General features: G+C 42.0%; 3 protein-coding genes across 9 annotated transcripts in view; 2 read left to right on the top strand and 1 right to left on the bottom strand.

The window, feature by feature from the left end:
- Positions 1 to 5208, top strand: part of cep170aa (centrosomal protein 170Aa) — a 44449-nt gene extending 39241 nt beyond the window's left edge. For all 7 annotated transcript variants that reach the window (XM_010888762.5, XM_020046755.3, XM_020046756.3 and 4 more), the window contains 4 exons: positions 7 to 263; positions 346 to 439; positions 573 to 624; positions 2719 to 5208. In XM_010888762.5, the coding sequence (XP_010887064.2) occupies positions 7 to 263; positions 346 to 439; positions 573 to 624; positions 2719 to 2981 (666 nt within the window). In that variant the 3' untranslated portion in view covers positions 2982 to 5208. The remainder of the gene's footprint in view (positions 1 to 6; positions 264 to 345; positions 440 to 572; positions 625 to 2718) is intronic.
- A 3089-nt stretch (positions 5209 to 8297) lies between these two features.
- On the top strand, positions 8298 to 12711 carry dync2li1 (dynein, cytoplasmic 2, light intermediate chain 1). Its single transcript, XM_010888768.4, has 13 exons — positions 8298 to 8459; positions 8602 to 8740; positions 8905 to 8939; positions 9035 to 9104; positions 9194 to 9282; positions 9402 to 9597; positions 10032 to 10100; positions 10250 to 10327; positions 10549 to 10628; positions 10758 to 10828; positions 11202 to 11299; positions 11405 to 11500; positions 12361 to 12711. Exons 1-13 carry the CDS (start codon positions 8446 to 8448, stop codon positions 12421 to 12423), a joined length of 1098 nt encoding a protein of 365 aa, XP_010887070.1. The 5' UTR covers positions 8298 to 8445; the 3' UTR covers positions 12424 to 12711.
- A 459-nt stretch (positions 12712 to 13170) lies between these two features.
- On the bottom strand, positions 13171 to 20983 carry abcg5 (ATP-binding cassette, sub-family G (WHITE), member 5). Its single transcript, XM_010888767.4, has 13 exons — positions 20783 to 20983; positions 19997 to 20118; positions 19584 to 19720; positions 18333 to 18431; positions 18109 to 18241; positions 17203 to 17342; positions 16894 to 17023; positions 16586 to 16799; positions 16194 to 16399; positions 14239 to 14377; positions 13725 to 13910; positions 13504 to 13616; positions 13171 to 13385 (listed from the first exon to the last, which is right to left on the bottom strand). The coding sequence occupies exons 1-13, from the start codon at positions 20956 to 20958 to the stop codon at positions 13198 to 13200; spliced, it is 1983 nt and encodes a 660-aa protein (XP_010887069.2). The 5' UTR covers positions 20959 to 20983; the 3' UTR covers positions 13171 to 13197.
- Between the last annotated feature and the right edge of the window lie 280 nt (positions 20984 to 21263).

Raw genomic sequence — 21263 nt, forward strand, 5'->3', positions numbered from 1 at the left:
TCATAGCTGGTGGACCGCGTGTTCGACGAGAGCCTCAACTTCAGGAAGATCCCTCCCATGGTGCAGAACAAAGCCCCTGAGATAAACGGACGCGCTGTGGAGCTCCGCCCCCGCGCCCCGGACCACTTGGACTCTCACTCCGCCCTCCGCAGGCGCACGTGGAACAGGGACGAGGGCGTGTTGGACAGCCTGTTGCTCACATCTGTCTCTCAGCTGTCCGCCAAAATCCGACAGTCTGTTGACAAAACAGCAGGAAAGATCCGGTAAATATCAGCTCTTGATACATGTACATACATCAGACATTCACATGGAAATGTTTAGCTGAGTACGTTATTTTTTTTTCAGAATACTGTTCAAAGACAAGGACAGGAACTGGGAGGAAATTGAAAGTAAACTTCGATCTGAAAGCGACATACCACTTCTCAAAACTTCCAACAAGGTGAGAGAAATCCGGTTCAATACAAAGTTGTTATTTCATATATATAGTATGTATAAATATCTACTGTCCATATATTTGTCATGAGGATGCAACCTTCTCAAAGTCTGTCATGTCACTGACTCCTCTGGAACAGGAGATCTCTTCAATCCTGTTGGAACTGAAGAGAGTGGAGAAGCAGCTACAGGGTAAGATAGTGTGACAGATCACTGCTAAGAGGACCACAGGAGCAGTGTTGAACAGATTCAGACTCATATACAGTGGATATAAAAAGTCTACACACCCCTGTGAAAATACCAGGTTCTTGTGATGAAAAAGAATGAGACAAAGATAAATCATGTCAGAAATGTTCCACCTTTAATGTGATCTATAAAGTGAACAATTCAATTGAAAAACAAACTGAAATCTTTGAGAAAAAAATTTAATGAGAATAAAACCACAATAACCTGGTTGCTGAAGTGTGCACACACTTAAACTAATACTTGGTTGAAACACCTTTTGATTTTATTACAGCACTCAGTCTTTTTTGGTAGGAGTATATTAGCAAGGCACATTCTTTCCAAAAGCATTCCAAATCTGTCAGATTACCAAGAAATCTCCTGTGCAGAGCCCTCTTCAGATCACCCCACAGATGTTCGATTGGATTCAGGTCTGGGCTCTGGCTGGGCCATTCCAAAATGTTAATTTTCTTCTGGTGATGCCATGCTTTTGTTGATTTGGATGTGTGCTTTGGGTCATTTTCGTCCTGAAAGGTTGAACTTTATCTCCAGCTTTCTAATGAACACCTGAAGGTTTTGTGCAAAAATTACCAGATATTTGGAACTGTTAATAATTCTCTCCAACCTGACTAAGGCCCCGGTTCCCGTTTAAGAAAAACAGCCCCAAAGCATGATGCTTCCACCACCATGTGTCACTGTGGGTATGGTGTTCTTTTGGTGATGTGCAGTGTTGTTTTTGCGTCAAACATACCTTTTGGAATTATGGCCAAAAAGTTCAACCTTGGTTTCATCAGACCATAACACATTTTCCCACGTGCTTTTCATATGAAGAATACAGTGAGCTGCCACCATGCTTCACAGTGGGGATGGTATTCTGTTCACTATAGGCCTTGTTGACCCCTCTCCAAACATAGTGCTTATATTTGTGACCATAAAGCTCTATTTTGGTCTTGTCACTCCAAATTACAGTGTGCAAGAGGCTGAGGGGTTTCAAGGTGTTGTTGGGCATATTGTAACCAGGCTTTTTTGTGGCATTGGCGCTGTAAAGGCTTCTTTCTGGCACCTCAACCATGCAGCTTATTTTTGCTCAAGTATCGTCGTATTGTGCTCCTTGAAACAACCGCACCTGTATTTCCCCTGTGGTTACCTGACCTTGGCTTGGTATCAAGAGATCCCTGAATTTTCCACTTCTTAATAAATGATTGAACAGCACTGACTGGCATTTGCAAGGCTTTGGATATCTTTTTATATCATATTCCATCTTTATAAAGATTACCTTGTTACACAGGTCTTTTGACAGCCTGCTCCCCATGGCTCAGTATCTGGCCTTCTCAGTGCATCCACGTGAGAGCTAACAAACTCATTGACTATTCATACACAGACACAAATTGCAATTTAAGAAGCCACAGTGTTGGAAATTCACATTTAATTGCCATTTTAATCTGTGTGTGTGTGTTACCTTGTGTGTCTGTAACAAGGCCAAACATTTAAGGGTATGAAAACTTTTGATCAGGGCCATTTGGGTGATTTCTGTCATCATTATGATTTAAAAAGGAGCCAAACAACGATGTGATAATAAATGGCTTCATATGATCACTATCCTTAAATTAAGATAAAAAGATTTTGCATGATCAGTAATATTTTCAAAATCAATACAAAAATTTCACAATTTCTGTATGCAGGGTATGCAAACTTAGCACAACTGTACATAGACACCTGCATATCCTTAGAATGACCTGAGGGATAGACCCTGGTTATTATTGGTACAGATTGGGTGGATGATTTGATGTCCCTTATTGTTCACTCTGTATATAAACAGTGTACGCAGTTCTATGAGAATCTGTATTTCTCATGTTTATGCTGACGAAGGTTTAGGTGTGACCAAGATCCCATTTTTACTGAAACGTTGTCGGTTTTAGTTTGTTCAAATAAATTCACCATTGGAGCACACCAGAGTTATGGACATTCTTCTCAGCTTGACTTTACTTTATAAATATGTGAACATAAAGTTGAATGAAATAAATTCTCATCAGTTTAAAGCATTCCCCTGTATTTCTCATACAGTGATAAATGTCATGGTGGATCCTGACGGCACTCTGGAGGCCCTGAGCAGCCTTGGCCTTACCAACCCTGTTACATCCAAGCCCACTCCTGGTTCTCAGGGGCCAAAGGAGGCCCTTCCAGACCCGACACCTTCAGCCAGGGGCCACGCCGTCTCCTCTGCCTCCACCGAGGGGCCCGTTTCTGGGTCAACCAGAGACGTGGGAGGCCTGCATTTCTACCGCATCCACCCCAGTGGAAAAGAGAGTGCCATCGCCCAGAAATAAGGAGATTCTGAGTATTTCTAATGAAGTTAACCTGTAAATAGTGTCTGCCCTGCTCCACAAGCATTAGACTACTGTACCTGTCACAACCCCAGACAGGACAGGTATTAACCCTCACCTGTCTTTCTTCATGACAATGGGCGTGGTCTAAACCACTAAGAAATAAACATACAGTACCGTATGTGTGGTATATTTACAATATGAGCTGGTCATCGTCCTGCTCCATGAAGACTGGTCACAGACCCTCCAGTACCGTATGTGTGGTATATTTACAATATGAGCTGGTCATCGTCCTGCTCCATGAAGACTGGTCACAGACCCTCCAGTACCGTATGTGTGGTATATTTACAATATGAGCTGGTCATCGTCCTGCTCCATGAAGACTGGTCACAGACACTCCAGTACCGTATGTGTGGTATATTTACAATATGAGCTGGTCATCGTCCTGCCCCATGAAGACTGGTCACAGACCCTCCTTGTGGTAAAGACGACTTCATACCCTTCGTTGAGGCCCCAGCTGAACAGTTTCCTTTATATGTGTGTCACAACAAGTAACACTGACATTTAATATCAAGATCGACTGCATAGAGAATTCTCGTTCTGAAAGCATCTGTGTCATTGGCGTTAATCGGACTAATTGAGTAATAGTGGTCAATTGTAGAAAAGCAATTGCCGCCAGGAAACAAAGGTTATTTTCTACAGTAATTCAAGTGAAACTCACCAAAGCTTACAGTATGGATTACGTTTTATTGTGAGCCAAGTTTTTTGAAGTTTAACGTGAAGCAAACTCAGCTGTTACTTATCTGTTTTCTGCTTATATTTGTCTAAAATACTGTATGTAAACTTTTCTGAACAATTAGACTGAGAATCAAATACATTGTTATGGGTTAGGGTATTCACATGAAAAACATTTTGATACTTTTTTAAGGACAATGTAACCATGTTACAGTACAGTACTGCTTGTTTGTAGCTTAGGCTTGGTATTTGACCTGAATCTTATTTCATATGAATTGCATTACTTGATAATTTCCTGTTCACAACTGTGTGGTATCTTTGTAAACTGGAAGTAAAAGCAAAAAGCTGACGATGGCCAGATCATTTTCAGCTTGGGCTGTTCTAAAACGGACCTGTATACTTTAGCACCTCATACAGTACCATGCTATTTCTTCTGGAGTCCTTGTCAGTTTTCGAGTAAGTACGTCCTGAATTGGCCTTGCATGGAAAAAGCTGATGGGTCTTCGACCCAAAAGAGCCTTGGTTTGTTTAATGTTTATTTACACTAAGGACTTAATAGGTCTTTAATACTGTGTGAGACAACATGACCGCAAAAAGCTTACTATCACAGCATAACTAGCTGTAACCATTGTCATTATTAAATGTATAAATGAGGATACAAGTCATTGGAAGTCTGTAGCAAGCCTTTAACCGACATTGAATTGCTCACTATTCTACATTACCATAAGGGAGGATGTTTCCGTGTACTCATACAATGTGTATAGAACTAGACCTCCTCATTGAGTTTGCTGCTTCTCCGTAGTTCCTTTTTGGAAAGGGTTAGCCTGACCATTTTCCAAGCTGTTTAATGTAACGTTATGTGTCGTGGTATAATATCAAGTCAAGATAGTGCAACAAGATGTAGAGAATTAAGCAATAGGGACATTAGGTACAAGATGACATTCTCTCCAATGTTCTGCTTTGTATTCAGACCTTTGATGTCACCAAGTGCCCAGTTTTAATAGAAGGATATCATTTTCTTAGGATGAGGAATCACCCGGTAACTGACTGGACATGTATAATTCTGCACATACTGCAAGTGAGAAAACTACGGACTGTGTCAAAGGCTCTTCAAGTGTCACCATGTGTGGTTTTAAGATTAAAAAGAACAAAACCAAAAACCTGAAATGAACAGCTCATATAAGCATGAGACGCCTTGCTTCTGTCTGTAGCTATACTCTGTACACTTGTTAAAACATAATCTTCATGTTTGTCAGTATATTGCATAAAAAAGGCCGTGATGGGAATAAGAAGTGCTCGGTACACCTTTTTATTTTATTTGTTTTGAGAGTTTACACATCGGTTATCAGTGTTTTACTTTTGTTTCATGTTTTGTATAAACCACCATTTTATTTATTTATTTCAATGTATTTTATTGTTGCAATTCATGTTTTTTTTTTATTTACATACATTACTTATTTTCAATCAAATAAAGTCTTGATTCTTACTTGACAAACAGTTCTTCAGTTGTAGAAACAAAAACAAATTATTTGAGTTAAAATGTGTATGCACACCTAGCACACACATTTAAAAACAATATGCAATATAACAATATGGCATATAAAAAATGTTTTGCACAACTATTTTAATATGTTTTCATTGTTTTGCACGTTTGGGGATTCCCGGTAAAAGTAATTTGATTGAGGATGTGCAATTGGAGAAGGACCATCTCATTTCAAACAAGAACATTTCTACCTACATTACGATCTTTTTTAAAAGCCAGCTAGGAGAACAGTCAAATGGCCAGTAGAGGATTAGGTCAAGTCACTAAAAGCAACGTCTGGGAAAGCACTATTCCATCAACAAATCAATAAACATTTAAATTGTACTACAGCATGTAAAAACAATAACATTGCCCAAAGCATCACACTGCCCCCACCAGCTTGCCTCCTTCCCATAGTGCATCCTGGTGCCATGTGTTCTTCAGATTAGCGACGCACACGCACCCGGCCATCAACGTGATGTCGAAGGAAACGTGAGTCATCAGATCAATTGCTCCGTGGTCCAGCCTTCGCTCCCCATGTGCATCAGTGAGCCTTGGTCGCCCATGAGCCAGTTGCCGGTTCACCGCTTACCCTTCCTTGGACCTGCTCTGACCCAGTCGTCTAACCATCACAATTTGGCCCTTTTCAAAGTCGTTCAGATCCCTATGCTTGCCCATTTTTCCTGCTTCTAACACATCAACTTTGAGGAAGGAATGTCCACTTACTGCCTAATATATCCCACCCACTGACAGGTGCCATTATGACAAGATTATCAGTGTTATTCACTTCACCTGTCTGTGGTTATAATGTTATGGCTGATCAGTGTATCAGTGTTATTCACTTGACCTGTCAGTGATCATAATGTTATGGCTGACGGGTGTATCAGTGTTATTCACTCCACTTGTCAGTGGTCATAATGTTATGGCTGATCAGTGTATCAGTGTTATTCACTTGACCTGTCAGTGGTCATAATGTTATGGCTGATGGATGTATCAGTGTTATTCACTTGACCTGTCAGTGGTCATAATGTTATGGCTGATGGATGTATCAGTGTTATTCACTCCACCTGTCAGTGGTTATAATGTTACGGTTGATCGGTGTACATACATGTGTTTGTTTGCGAACACCGTGGTACTCCAACTCATCCCATTATTCCAACCGTTACATGGAGAGTACTGAGAGAACGATAGCTAGAAACCTACACGTAACAGGATCAGAACCAGATTTAGGACATGATTTTCATGATGACCAGTTATCTAATTCCTACTAGATTAATATGCATCTATCCATATAAAAATGGTCATAGTGTCTGTGTGAGCAGCCGTTGGATACATGACACTAAAACCATTACAATTATAAAAATATGAGTTTTTCCAGCAGGATTTGCATGATTCAGCTTAGCACAGTTGGAAAACAACAGCTGGCGAGTGCATCAAATCGTGTTAGGGTCTCAAAGCATATTCTATTTAGCTCAGCCAGTGGTGTATAAACATATTTTATTACATTCTAATGACCAGTCCAGAATAATCTACATCAATAAAACCGAGATGAGCTGTCTGAGCATAAGCTCAACATTTTGTTGCTCTTCATTTTTTAAATCATAGATAAACCTTACTGGAATGACTGCAACAAAACAGTGTTTGTAGTCAATGTGTTTTAAATGGTTTTCTTTAATTCAAGACAAATAAAAACAGGACTGATACGGGAAAGAAGTTGGTGAAATAACAAACAAATAAAAAAGCTAATAATCCTGACAAAAAAAAACTGGGGAAAACAGAAAAGGAAAGGAACGCCACCAGGCAACTGTTCAAACTGGAAATATGTATATAGCAAAGATGGACTAGTGGAGTACATGAAATAAATTGTGTTAAAGTGTTTTTAAAATGTATGGTATCCTTGTTTTCAGTACTTAATAGTAAACCTGCAGAGGTTGGAGAATACATTGGAGCAGTTCTTAGATCATTCCTCCATACAGAATCTTTGAGATTACTTATGGACTGCCCTCTATATTTCAAACATGTTTTCATTGTGACTGAAGTCTGGAGATGGATTAGGCCTTTGCAAAATGAACTAGTTCTTTGTAGATTTTGATGCTTGCTTAGGGTCAAAAGACTTGCAGTGAGATCCATTTGCGGACTGGTTTCAGCCTCCTGGACAAATTATACTGGTTCTGAGTAAAGTTTATAATGATGCTGACCTTAATGAGGGCCCCAGGACCAATATAAGCCAAATAGCCCCATGACATCATGGCTACCACATTCTTGTAAAGTAGATATGGGGTTGTTTTTTGCACAACGATCAGTGATGTGTACAGCCAAAGAGCTCTATTTTAAAGAAATTGCTAAACAGCACTGATACCAGGATTGGAATCAGATTTTGGTTAAAACATTGCTTTTCTGAGACCTCTAGTTGGTTTAGGGTTAAAATGAAAAATGAGAGGCCTGAGATTGAAGGATTCCTGTGAGGTATAAAGATAGTCTAATCAAAGCATAGTCTAACCAAGTACTAAGCCTATTGACCACTGTCTTGGCTAATATATTTTCACTTGTGTTGATAAGAGGAATCAATATATTTAACACAACCACTTATGGGTCTAGGGCTGTCTCTAACAAAACAAGTAATGATCCACCAGTAGTAAATAGTTATTCACACTCTATCTTTAAATAAAATAAGACTAATCACCTATCAAGGCATATCATGGTAGAATCAGAAAGTCTGTCAGAATCAAGGTGGTTAGAGTCCTCCTGATTCTAACCACCTTAAAAATAAAACAAGGGGGACAACATCATAATAATAAAACATAGAATAATAAAATAGAAAAATAATAAAAACAAAATAAAAACATAACTTGTCCTGGTTAACATTCTAGCAGCAGCATTCTGAATGAGCTGCAGTTGTTTTACAGTAGCTGTTTTATATATAATATATGTAGTTTTTTAAGCGGAGGAAACATGAAAGAACAGAATACCAGTTTATCTTTGACATTGAAGAATGAAAACTGCCTTTCCCACAAACCCCGTTGAACAAGTGCCGAATTACATAATCTAACTGCGACGTTGCCCAGCGCAACGTTTACAAACCCTAGACGACCGAGTTTAACGCGGAGAGGCTAGCGTTAGCAAGCTACCAGTTTAAAAACTCAGTGGAGCTACCTTTTCAAACAGAGAGGTATCAAACTCCTGGTTTATCTTTTAAATTAAAGGTAGCAAATGCCAAAGATAAGGTAAGATCTCCTAATTAGTTTTTCAAACTGTACAGTAACGGTAATGTTGCTAGCTGCCAGCTAGCAACAACAACACGTTGTTTTACAAGATACATAATTATCACAGTAAACAAATTGCTATATCCTACCGTTTGTCTGGCAGTGACACGCTATGGGACTTGGCCTCTGCCGAGGTACAGAAACGGGAAAACCGGGCAGGTGGAGAGGAGGAGGATTGCGGGGAGGATACAAGACTGTCACTAAACGAGAAAACCGTATTCTTCATTGGAAATAAAGCAGGGGTAACCGGCATAAGTTTAGGAAAATGGTGTCTGGAGAAACTAGCTAATAACAATCATGTTAATAGCAAGATCATTGTTTTATACATTAGTTAAGTTCCGATGAGTTACTGAGTGTGCTTGCTTTTGTTGCGCTAGCATAATAATACATAATTTACCCATCTTAGGGTAAAACTACAATTTTGCTCCGGTGCCTCGACAGGTAGGTTTTTAGTCTCAATAGGCCACTTATCTATTTTTAGAGTGAGTTATAAACATGAGTGACTGGCATAATCTCACCCTTTTGTTCTCATTTAGGGATGAGCCTTCTAAACCAACTTTAGCATTGGAGTACACCTTTGGCAGACGGGCACGAGGACATAACACGGTATGACACGTTCTACTCTTCACCTGTGAACTGTTCCGGAGAGCTGACAGTGTGTGAATGTCTACTTGACCTATTTTCTTCTCCACCAGCCCAAAGACATAGCTCATCTGTGGGAGCTGGGAGGAGGAACCTCCCTATCTGACCTGGTTCAGATCCCCATCACTGCTCAGAATGTCAGGTCAGTCTCAGTTTCACAACCTAAACCACTTAATGATTGGTTCATCACGTGCCCTCTTCTGTAAAGCCACTCTGTAGAGATATTGTGCCGGACTATGTCAGGTCTGTGTATTGTCTCAGATCTCTGTCTGTGGTGCTGGTCCTGGACCTGTCCAAGCCCAACGCCCTGTGGGGAACCATGGAGAGGCTGCTGCAGGCAGCAAGGACCCAGGTGGAGAAAGTCCTCTCCCAGTCACAAATGACAGTTGAGTCCAAAGCTCGGTTCAAGCAGCAGACCCAGAACCGGACGCCGAGGGTCCTCCCCAAAGACTTTCCAGTAAGAAAACAGTTTATTGGGGAATTTTGATGATCGACAATTCTAACAGGAACGTATTGCTTTGGCAAACTCAACATTAAAGTTCCAATGCAACTACACTACAGTATAATACACATTGAATCTCCAATCCCAGAAATCTGTTTTCAGCCAACTACACAAACAAAATAACATATGGTTTTGCATGGAACTCCAAAGTAGAGTGTTATAGAGTAACATTTATTTTACTTCAAAATTTCAGCATCAGTTTGCAAAATATTACAACATTATAATAAGAGTAGCCTTTATTGGGACACATCCAGACGACCTGAATCGATAGAATTGCTTGCAAAACACTGCCACCTGCTGGTTAACGGTGGACCACAGAGACCACCCACATTATTCTCACAGAAAGGAGTGTTTCCTATGTAAGATACTAACTCAGAGTCCCTCGACAGGACAGAGAGCTAATAGACCCCTTTCCTGTTCCACTGCTGATTATTGGCAGCAAGTATGATATCTTTCAGGTGAGAAATGTTTTATACTTTTAACAAGATAATCACTCAAGAAGAATTTTGTTGTTTTAATTTGTGTTTACAATGGTGGCAATTTTTTTCGATTTTTTATTGTATAAAAAAAGCAAGCAGTTTGACAGATGAATTAATCTTCTTTATAGGACTTTGACTCAGAGAAGCGGAAAGTGATCTGCAAGACTCTTCGGTTTATCGCTCATTACTACGCAGCTTCTTTGATTGTAAGATGTCTGCCTAATATTAATCAGAATTAAAGTTCCCAGTGTGTGTATGCATACCTTCATTTTCCTAAATGCTGTATCAAACAGTGAGAGTGCCATGAGTGTGTCAGTACAGTTTGAATATGCAAAATGCTTCCTTTTATTTTTTGTGCTTTCTTTAAATCTTCTGTTCACCTACCTATTCTCTCTGCCTCCACATCTGTCCATTCTTCTGCCTGTAGTTCACAAGCATTAAGTTTGAGAGCTCGATGTCCAAAACTAAAAGCTTATTCACACAACTAGCATTCGGAACAGAGAAGGGGTAAGCGTCCGTCCGTCCCTATGTTTCACAGTTTGTTGGTGCTTTAAACATTTGAGAAGACAAGATGTAGCCCCTATGTAATGACCTACCACTTCCATTCAACATAACACATTTTTCTTGTATATGAAGGAAGTCCATGTCCTCTGACCTCAGTAAGCCTCTTGTCATTCCTGCTGGGATGGACTCTCTAAGCCAGATTGGTGAGCTGTGTGTTGTCCAGCACCCCCTTGTGGTCGCATTGAGTACTAAAACTGTATTAAAATCCAGAGGTTTTCATGGTAGCAAAACAGTTACACTTAGGTTTTAAAAAAGATATTCACCCTGAAGAATGTAGTAGTTTTGGTTTATGTTTACAATCTTAGATATTTTAGTTTGTAGGGCTTGAGAAGCAGAAGGTGATCGGTCATATATAAAAAAGTGGATGAGAAAGAGGAGGGAGAATGTCAAAATAACTGTGGTCTAGTCTTAAATTCTTTTACAGTGCTATATGTACACTGTAAGCACTGGCTTAGAACGTTACTCCACCTAAATGTTATTCTAACACAAACTACTTCATCTCACTCTACATTCCAGGTCCACCTCAATCCAAGGATGTCGACATTGGGACTCTCCACGCCAAGAACCCTTTTGATCTGTGGAAGAAAGTATTTGAAGCCGTCTTCCCTCCTGAGGTAATTCCCGCACAGTTCGGACACACGCCGTGTCATTCATACAAGCTGCCACGTTAATAGACCGCTTGTGCGTTTTGCTGATCCGTTAATGGCGTGTTCCTCCAGAGCACCAGTGAGCACAACGTAGAGCTCAAGGATCCAGCCAAGGACCCCCAGTACACTGAGCCCCAGATCGACTCCATGAGGGCCCAGAAAGACATGGTATGAACCCTGTCTCTGCTCCAAGGGTTCTGCTTCTCAGCTCCCACGGTTTTCCTTGTACTGTGGTTCTGGCCAGGCCACTGTAATCCTGGCGGTCCGGTCTGTTTTGTTAGGGTTAGAAGCACATAGACCAACAGTGCATAGAATAGGGAACCAGATTAGATGGTGAAGATTTTGTTCTTCTACTCAAGCTCGTCCATTTCTGTGTCTTCTAACCACTGTTACATTACGTACATTGCTGTTGCCCCATAGTGACCCCTGTGTAATCGTCCGATTAGTGCACTTTGCATTTCTGCCACTGTGGCATTTGACCTAATGTAACCTCTAGCTTGTGTCTGGCTATGGCCTGGAGTCAAGTCTGTCAACATCATGTTGGATTTATTGTCCCTGACTTTATATAGTCCCCAGGCAGCCTTCCCACTGAGCAGGGATCATATGATGGGTGGAGTCAGCCAATAGGAGTTGAGAGACTGGAGTACTGGCCCCTGCATTGACACGTGACTAGGAATCTGAGCAGAGCCATTAGCTGGAATTCGGTTCAGATGTACCCTTGATAAATGTTTTTTTTATGAGGATAGAATTCAGTTCTGGGTCTGGCTGTGTATATATGTCTTTATCCACCACTATAGATTGGCTCTTTTTAGTATTCATACACGGCTTGTGTCAACTTCACTGACTCTGGGGTCAAATGTAGACTTAGCATCCAGACAGCATTCTGTTTTACAAGATCACATTGTTTGAGTGTCTTTGATGGTTTACTTTGTTTTATTTTACAATCTACTGTATATGACAATGTAAAAACAATGTAAGATGGATCCAAAACATTTGTGACACCATTTCCCCGTTTGTCTTGTTTAAAGGAGCTGGAACAGTACAAGAGGGAGGTGTCCAAGTCTTGGAAAGGCTTGGAACTGGAAAGTTAATGGACTCATCATCTCACTTTAGTCATCAAAATGGAAGGTTCTGAAGCTCAGACATACCTTATTTTGTATCAGCCATGCCAGATACATGTACAGTCATTTAATATGTCCATACAAAAGCTAAATACATTATACTATAGAACTGACTATTTCAAGAATCATTGTATTTTTTTTCAATATCCCTGGTATTAGATTAATACAAGAACTTTCCTACACCCACACACACCCAACTGTGGTATCTTAAGTGTATCTTGAGTGTCTAATCATAAAAATATAGGCTATTCTGAAGAATACATTATTTGTCTTTTTAAAAACAAGTACTTTTTTTTTTTAAGGCAATTCTAATCCATCACACCAAACTTGCACGTCACTTTTTACAAGTGTATCACATTAGATGTAATTCCAATAGTAGGCAATACCTTATTTCTAAAGTTATAAGAACATTACAGCAGCAGGACATATTTACACTGGGTCAAAGAATGAATTACAAGATTGGTTCCTTTACTTCCGTTACATACATCACCCTGCTTAGCTCATGATGCTCTAATCCAGGGCCGGTTCTAGACACAAGCAACATAAGTGGTCCCAACCGCTAGGGTTGGGGGCCCCAAATCACAATTTGCTTAGGGCCCTCAAAAGGCTAAAGCCGGTCCAGCATTCAAAACAGCTGCTGTTGCCTTCCATGGGGAATCTACGGAATGCGCTGGCGTATTTAGCATTATACCAATGACCTCCCGCATCCCTTTCAGTTTCATCCTAATACTGCCAGGGTCCATTTCAGGGTCTGTCGAGGCGGTCTCTGATCTTGTAGCTGATGATTCCCAGCAGCACCAAGGCAGGCAGGAAGGAGTAGAGCAGGAGGAAGTCCAGTGTGTAGCGCTCCAGGGCTCCCGGGTATCCCTGGTCTATGATGTTGTCTCCGTCTGTCATCAGGCAGGCGCCTGGCCGAGGTGGGCTTCCTGTACCTGTATGGGACAGAAACGATCAACCCTAGACTCACCGCCAAGACCAGGGGATGGACAGCACAGCGCACGCTGTCAACAGTGTTGTAACTGGAGGGAAGTTGTTGTGTGCGTGTCTCACTGCAAGTGAAGTTGAGGCCGTGGAACTCGGTAACGATGAGCAGCTCACAGCCGTACTTCTGGAACGTGAGGTAGCTGAGCCACTGGAACACTACAGGCATCTGCTGGTTACTCCTGAGGAGGTAGAGGACCATCAGTACACTGTAGTCCTCAGTTCACATCTTTGCCTTTATACAGTGACCCGAGACAATACCACGGTGAAAACAGACAAGCGGGTCGGACCTGAGGAACCCGGAGCCGACCAGGATGCCGGCCACGTTGAGCAGGGCCACTCCGGTGTTGACCATGTTGGGGTCCTGCACCACTCCCATCAGCGCCAGGGTCAGCAGCTCCCCGACCATGTGCGGCACCAGAATCACCGCCGAGAAACAGAAGAAGCGCCACACCTCTGGGTTCATACCCACCACCCTGAGGGAGAGGGAGACTGTCAAGCTTGGGCTGGGGGTTGGTTCTGATCCCCTATATAGGCAACCCTGTGTAGGCCATACTGTGCTCATTGGGAACATTACCAGAGGTCTGGGCCTTGTGACCTCTATGCACTGGCAGCCAACACTTAGCCACCACCACCCCCCCCCCCCTTTCCTGGGTACTGGAGGCTGGATATTGACCTGGTTCTGGTCCCCTATATAGGCAACCCTGTGTAGGCCATACTGTGCTCATTGGGAACATTACCAGAGGTCTGGGCCTGGTGACCTCCATGCACTGGCAGCCAACACTTAGGTGAACAAACACCCACCAGTAGAGGAAGGAGCTGAATATCAACACGCTAACAACGCTGAATGGGATGATGTGGATGATGTAGGCCAAGAACATTTGCCACTTCTGGTACAGGCCGTCCTTACTCTCCTGATCAGCTATGGCCCTAAGAGCAGGAACTGGAAAGGCCAGTGGAGAAAAGGAACAGAAATAGTTTTCTTCTTTAATACAAATTTTCTTACAGTTTCTTTTGAACAATGTAATATGTCAGAGATGCGTGACAGAGCATTGAAGTTAACTGTCTGTGGGCTGTGTTTTTCAATTTCAAGGCCAATGATTACTATAGATTGCTGCTATCTACAACTGTTTGGGTGTTTATTGATGCTTTGTCGTCTTGAGCACCTTGGCCTGGTCCATAACTCATTCATTATCCTATGTCCTTTGTGAGACATACAGAGACAAAAAAGTTCAGTGAACTGTCTTAGTAGATCTGGAGTAAAGTTTCTGGTCAAGGTCATTGCATCAATTAATTCCACGTCAGTATATGACCATGATATGTTTTATCAGAGATACTCACAAGCAGTGTATGATATGCTTGGCAAGGTTAGACAAAAATTGCCATTTTGTTGTTATTGTAACTTTTCTACATTGTTTCCTGGCAGATGTGCGAGAGTATTCAGTGCATTCAGAAGGTATTCAGACCCCTTTACTTTTTCTACATTTTGTTATGTTACAGCCTTATTCTAAAATTGCTTTTTCTCATCAACCTGTACACAATATCCCATGATGACAAAGCAAAAACGTAGTCTTCACAAATTAGAAAATTAGAAAAGAAAAAGAAACCTAGCAATATCAAATTTGCATAAGTATTCAGACCTACCTGTGTTAAATTCAATATATTTAATTTATCAAATAATTTGGAAAGGCACATGTCTATAAGGTGGAATGAACTGTCCGTAGAGCTCCTAGACAAACTGTGTAAAGGCAAACATATGGGAAAGGGTACCAAAACATTTCTGCAGCATTGAAGGTCCCCAAACACACAGTGGGCACTATAATTCTTAAATGGAAGGAGTTTGCAACCACCAAAACCTATAGTTGAACGCCTGGCCAAACTAAGCAATCAGAGAAGAGCCTGTGAGCTCCAGAGTTCCTGTGTGGAGATTTGGGAACCTCTGGGAGGGCAACCATCTCTGCAGCACTCCATCAATCATGCCTTTATGGTAGTGGCCAGACAGAAGTCACTGTTTAGTAAAAGGCACATTATTACATGTTAGGAGACTAACATAATATTCTCTTATCTGATGAAACCATAATTGAACTGAATGCCAAGCGTCATATCTGAAGGAATAAGGCACCTCTCACCATCTGGTTGATTCCATTTCTACGCTGAAGCTTGGAGGTGGCAGCATAATGCTTTGGGGATGATTTTCAGTGGCAGAGACTGGGAGATGGGAAAGATGAACGGAGCAAAGTACAAACAGATATTGATGAAATGCTTCTGAGACCTCGGGAGCTCAGACTGTGGCAAAGGGTCACCTTCCAGCAGAACAACAAACCTAAACACACAGCCAAGACAATACAGGAGTGGTTTCTGAGCAGGTCTGTGAATGTCATTGAGTGGCCCAGCCACTGCCCAAATCGGATTAAACATCTGAAAAGACCTGAAAAAAGCATTGCAGTGAGATTCCCCATCTAATCTGACAGAGAATGGAAGGATCTCCCTAAATACAGGTATGCCAGGCATTACGTGTCATACTGTAAGAGTCAAGGCTGTAATCGCTGCAAAAGGGGCTTTAACAAAGGATTGAGTAAAGCGGTCTGAATACTTATGTAAATTTGGTATTTCTGTTTTGTTTTTTTAATACATTTTCTAAAACCCTTTTTTTTTTTATTGGTCATTATGGGGTATTGTGTGTAGGCTGGTGAAGAAGACAAGCGTTACCCGGAACAGCGTGTCTGTTTTAACAGAAACAGACCATGTAGATAACTCACATAAGGCCACAGCGTTCAGCATGCCGGTGTACGGCGACGCCCCCATGGCCTGGTAGATGATACCTATGCGGTCCTGTATGGCCCCCTTGGTGATGTCATTGTCCAGCCTCATGACAAAGAAGGCCACAAACAGGCCGTAGATAAGGTTCTGGGACAGACGCATCAGGACACCCATTCTGTCTCGCGACAGGTTCCTCACAGTCCTCCTGACGAAAAAGAACGGGGGGTGGTCAGTCAAGTCTGAGAATCAGGCTGGAGGTAGTTCCATCACGCCAACTTCTGTTTATCACTATGTGTATTTCCAGTTTTTAATCAATAGCTGTACGGCAGAATCAATAGCTGGAGAGGTGAGATTATCAATGCGTTTAGCTAGCCAAGTGAGGTGCTCTGACCTGAGAAGCACAGCCAGTTTGGCCAGGCCACTGGGTGACTCTTTGCTCTTGAAAGGGATGGTTGGTTTGTTTGATCGGCGGTAGCTATTTTCAGTCTGTACAAGCATGCTCCGGTAGATCTCTGAGCCCTGATAAGATGAGGTGATCTCGTGCATGCGACTGTATGTGGCGGCCTCTCTTTCACTGCAGCGCGTGTCCACTGACGTCAGATCCACTGTTGGTCCATAGGACAGATCCGGATGAAGGGTTAACATCCAGGTCTGGTCTAGACAGGGTACACACTGTGTTTAATAGATACATGACTTTACCAAAGATGTCAAAGGGGTTGCAGTATTCTGGACACTCAAAGCCGCATGCGCTGAAAAAGTCCACCATCTCCCCAGGCTGGCCACAGAACACCAGTTCCCCTTTACTCATTATGGCTATTCTATTGAAGACCTGGGGGAAAACAGGGATGGAGTTATTGACCAACACTATTCACCAAATATAACCGAACCATACAACAGACTGAAATGGCATCAACAGATGCGTCCGAGGGATGAAAACACTCAGCCAGATTCACGTGAGCACTGGACATGTGAAATGAACTCAAAGCAGCTCGATTGGCCTTGCCTCACCCGAAAGAGTTCCGAGCGTGGCTGGTGGATGGTCACTATGACGATACGGTCACTCTTGGCAAGCTCAGCCAGCAAAACTACAATCTGATTGGCCGTCATGCTGTCGAGGCCCGTGGTTGGCTCGTCCAAGAGGATGACCTCTGTAACAACATCGCATTCAAAGCCACACGTCAGGGAATATAAAACACAAAATACAATCTAAATCCGTCCAACTTTTAAAAACAAAGTTGGACTTAAATGGCACAGTACCCCTCTAAGGGATACCTTTATAAGATAAGTATGTTCTTTTCCGTTAATTTCTCCAATGTAGCACAATTAAAAGATTGCCACTTTATAAAGGATGAGTGGAATTAACAGATGCATTAATTGTGTGATGATTAATTCATTTCCTGGTTGATCGGCGAAGCAGCGAATGGGAACCCTTCATTAATGTGGCCCAGTGTTTGGGGGAAGAGTTGTCCGTCTAATCCGAATGAAGCCAGAGACCCCCTCCCCCCGGCGGGGCTCCACAGAGCCTGATAAACTCCACCTGGGACCCCTCACCGGATTCACTCAGCTTAATCCTGAGTGTGTGATAACCCTGCCTTTCATTAGCCTCCTTCAATCGCTCGCTCTTCCGTTCCTCTGTCCATCCCACTCAGTTTCCAGTCTATTCTTAGAAACAGGCCTCACTGGTAGCCACTCAGAAAGTGGTTGAACTTTGTGGGGACTTTTTCAGTCAATCAAGGTGACATACTCTTATTTTAACAAACCAGAGTATAGTCCTGGGTACTGAAATGAAGTATTCTTTGTTTTGTAGAACAAGATGTGTGTGTGTATTGTGAGGCCCCAGGTATTTTTTGTCGTTGACAGTTTTTTATAATAGGCTGGAATTGGCAGGTGTTTCTACAGCTTTTTGGTACTCACTAGGGTCTTGTAGTAACTGCATGGCGATGGAGACCCTTCTCCTCTCGCCCCCGGAGATCCCAGGAAAAACGCGTCCTCCAATCACACTGTGGGCCACGTGACTTAGATTCAGCTCTGCCATCACTGCCAACACCTGGTCAGGGGTCAGAAACGTGTGTCAAAGGTGACACCCGAATCCGAATGTATGGAAATGTGTATCTGCCTTAGGTCAGCCTGATTCACACCTTCTTGTGGATGACTTCTGCTGAGTATCGTCTCAGGGCCAACTGTGCTGTGTAAGTCAGTGTCTCCTCCACTGTCAGGTAACTCAGCAGATTGTCACTCTACAGATGGAATACAGGAAGTCATGGACGGAGAGAACGAGAGAATGTAGGGATGAACGTGACGCCGTTTAGTACACATTTCCATCGACTGTGCAACAACTGTGAACTGTGCCTTGGTGTGCAGTATGTCCACTGCATAATGTTGACTTCCTCTTAGGTTTTTCTGCCCCAAATATTGATTAACTGGGTTGCATATTAATGATTAACTGGCAGCAGAGCCCTACCGCATTTTGGAACTTTGAGGCTTTGAGGCGTGTGTGTGCACGTGCGTGTATTAAGGCACGACAATGTATAGTACTCTATCAAACAGTATGTGTGCTGTAGCCCCTTCACTCCCAGAGCAACACTGCCTATAATGGCTTTGGCCTGAACCTTGTGAAATTGGAGTTTAAAAGCAGCCCTCTCCAGCTTCTCCTCTTAATTACTGTCAGAGTTAATATCACCACCTCATCCACGGCTTAGGGAGGAAATTTAATGACTGGATTAGTTTATGGTCCCGGTGAGCAGTTAGGATTTTATCTGCAGTAAAAGGAGAGATTATTTCAAAGGACTGGGTTCTACCCTTGGTGATTTAATTTAGCTGTGGATACACATGAACACCCACAAGGAAGATTACTATATGAAGAAGATATCGGTAACTCCAGTTAATTTCACTCCTGCCACTCTGGCTGTCCACCCATCAGCAACTTGGAGTGTCTTTGTGATTGCAGCCTCGGTTTTCCTCAAGCCAGGCATTTCACCCCCTCACTATCACACTGCTCCAAACATACAAATAGAAAATAGAAAACATTTGCAAAATAATATATTTCCTAACTTCTATGTGTTCAAATACACTTAAAAATAAATGTGTTAAAACAAACCTTCCAAAATGCGTACAACATACATTACATTATTTGGCAACATGTGTATGTTTCAGATCAGTATTCCAAAGTGAATGCCAAAATATATTTTGCCCAAATGGCAGTTCAAAGACAAAGCTCAATTTAATGTCAGCCAGCTTGAACACACACTTCAATACAGTTATGAAAAGCTTAAGACAGGGCAGTGTGTGACATGCTAATGAGAGTTTGAGACTGATATTATGTGTTTCTACTCGTCATCCATACACGTATGCATATGTATGTGTGTGCGTGTGTGTGTGTGTGTAATTACTTGTAGCACATAGCAGAAACAATCTTGGTATTGCTCTCTCTTCAGCTTCCTTCCGTTGACAGACACATCACCCAGAAGAGTGCCCGAGTTCCCAATCCTGCCAGAGATAGCATCCAAGAGAGTAGTCTTCCCCGAGCCTGGCACACCCAGAAAGACACAAATATAATTGTAATCAATTAAAATTATGATTGATCATTAAAATTGATTGCATTTTAAGGGAAGGGTTGATTGGAATCTTCCATCCTTCACTAGACAATCTACTATAAGTGAGTTCTCATTCGTAAACGCATGTTAGTGACTGTTAGTAAAGCCATTATCGTTATGATGTTAGTAAGCCAAATATTTAGTCTGTCACCAGACTAGTGCGTATGTTCTTCATTACTCGTCAGCTGTACTGTGTTTGTGTTACACACCTGAGTTCCCGAGAATGCCCATGATCTGCCCACTGTTCACATGGAAGGAGATACCATTGAGAATCTGTCTGGTCCTTTTCTTTTTGAAGCTGTGGAGGTCCCACCAAGGCCCCACTTGCTCACTAACACACAATCACACACATACAGAATTATTTTTATTTATCAGTAGATTTGTAGACTTTACACTTTGCCAAAAAAAAAAGATAAATGAGTTGTTTAGAAAAAGGGTAAGGTAGTATTAATTATTGCACATACCAAGTACTTCACAGACTAGGTATTTTCTTGACATTTAAATATATACTAGAATGCTGCAATTTCATCTTGGGTTATTTATAAACATCTTAGATATGACTGCTTTAGATACTTTGATTTAGATGAGCAGATACTGGTATGTACAATGTTTCCATTTCTACCAGATATTGTGTCAGAAATGTCTGCTTGCACACATAACCCACTGAACACACCGCATGTACCTCTGAGGGTACTGTAAAAAAGACTTGTTCTGTACCCCAACAATCTAACCATTTTCTTTTTTTCTGAATGAAACATACACTCTTTCTGCTTAAACTTTACTGTTACAAAAAGCCCTATTGTATTTACATTACATTTCAGTAATGTTAACTAGACGCTTTTATATATTCATAAAGGCGCAAGCCATACAATTTTCACCTGTTTCACAGTTTATAGCGTAAACCGAGTTGCCGGTGCTGCCTTTGGGCTGAAACAGACAATCTAACATATATCACGTTCGTAACACATCTTTTTACCTAAACATCTTTAGCTCACCTGACTCTGTAGGAGACGTTACTAACACTCAGACAGCACGAGGGCTGCTGTTGTTCATAGTCTGCAGGTCCAGACATCTTCGCGAGATTGTTCTCCGACACATACTTGAACGATTCCTTAGACCTAACCCCTGTCTCCTCTGGCCTGGTCTCCAAAGAGTAAGATCCATTCATCATGGGTTCACAACTTTGCTCATCCAAGCCACTGTTAAATGCTATGTATCTAAGTACATGCGTGTTCTTTCCCCAATTAACTATCCTACGGCCATTACATATTGCATTGTTACAGTGGCGCAGGCAACATAAACGCTCTTATCAGTGGAACTTTGGTCTTAGCTTGTGTGAAGGGAAAGGTAACATTAAGTCACTGTTCTCCGCTGTCCTGTGCAGTCAGTCTGTGTCAGCCTGGGAGAGGAGAAGGAAGACCGGGAAGATATACGGAACCGGCCAGGGACATGTGGAACTGACCCTTGTCTTACACC

Source organism: Esox lucius, chromosome 5, assembly GCF_011004845.1.
Source record: "Esox lucius isolate fEsoLuc1 chromosome 5, fEsoLuc1.pri, whole genome shotgun sequence".
Classification (NCBI taxonomy): Eukaryota; Metazoa; Chordata; class Actinopteri; order Esociformes; family Esocidae; genus Esox; species Esox lucius.

Coding starts and splice junctions, on each gene's coding strand:
- dync2li1 (XM_010888768.4), top strand. Junction 9,105..9,193: donor GGGCACGAGGACATAACACG/GTATGACACGTT, acceptor CTTCTCCACCAG/CCCAAAGACATAGCTCATCT. Junction 9,598..10,031: donor TCCTCCCCAAAGACTTTCCA/GTAAGAAAACAG, acceptor GTCCCTCGACAG/GACAGAGAGCTAATAGACCC.
- abcg5 (XM_010888767.4), bottom strand. CDS start 20,958: ATGATGAATGGATCTTACTCTTTGGAGACCAGGCCAGAGGAGACAGGG. Junction 18,432..19,583: donor GTTTCTGCTATGTGCTACAA/GTAATTACACAC, acceptor TTCCATCTGTAG/AGTGACAATCTGCTGAGTTA. Junction 16,800..16,893: donor CAACCCCTTTGACATCTTTG/GTAAAGTCATGT, acceptor ATGGACCAACAG/TGGATCTGACGTCAGTGGAC.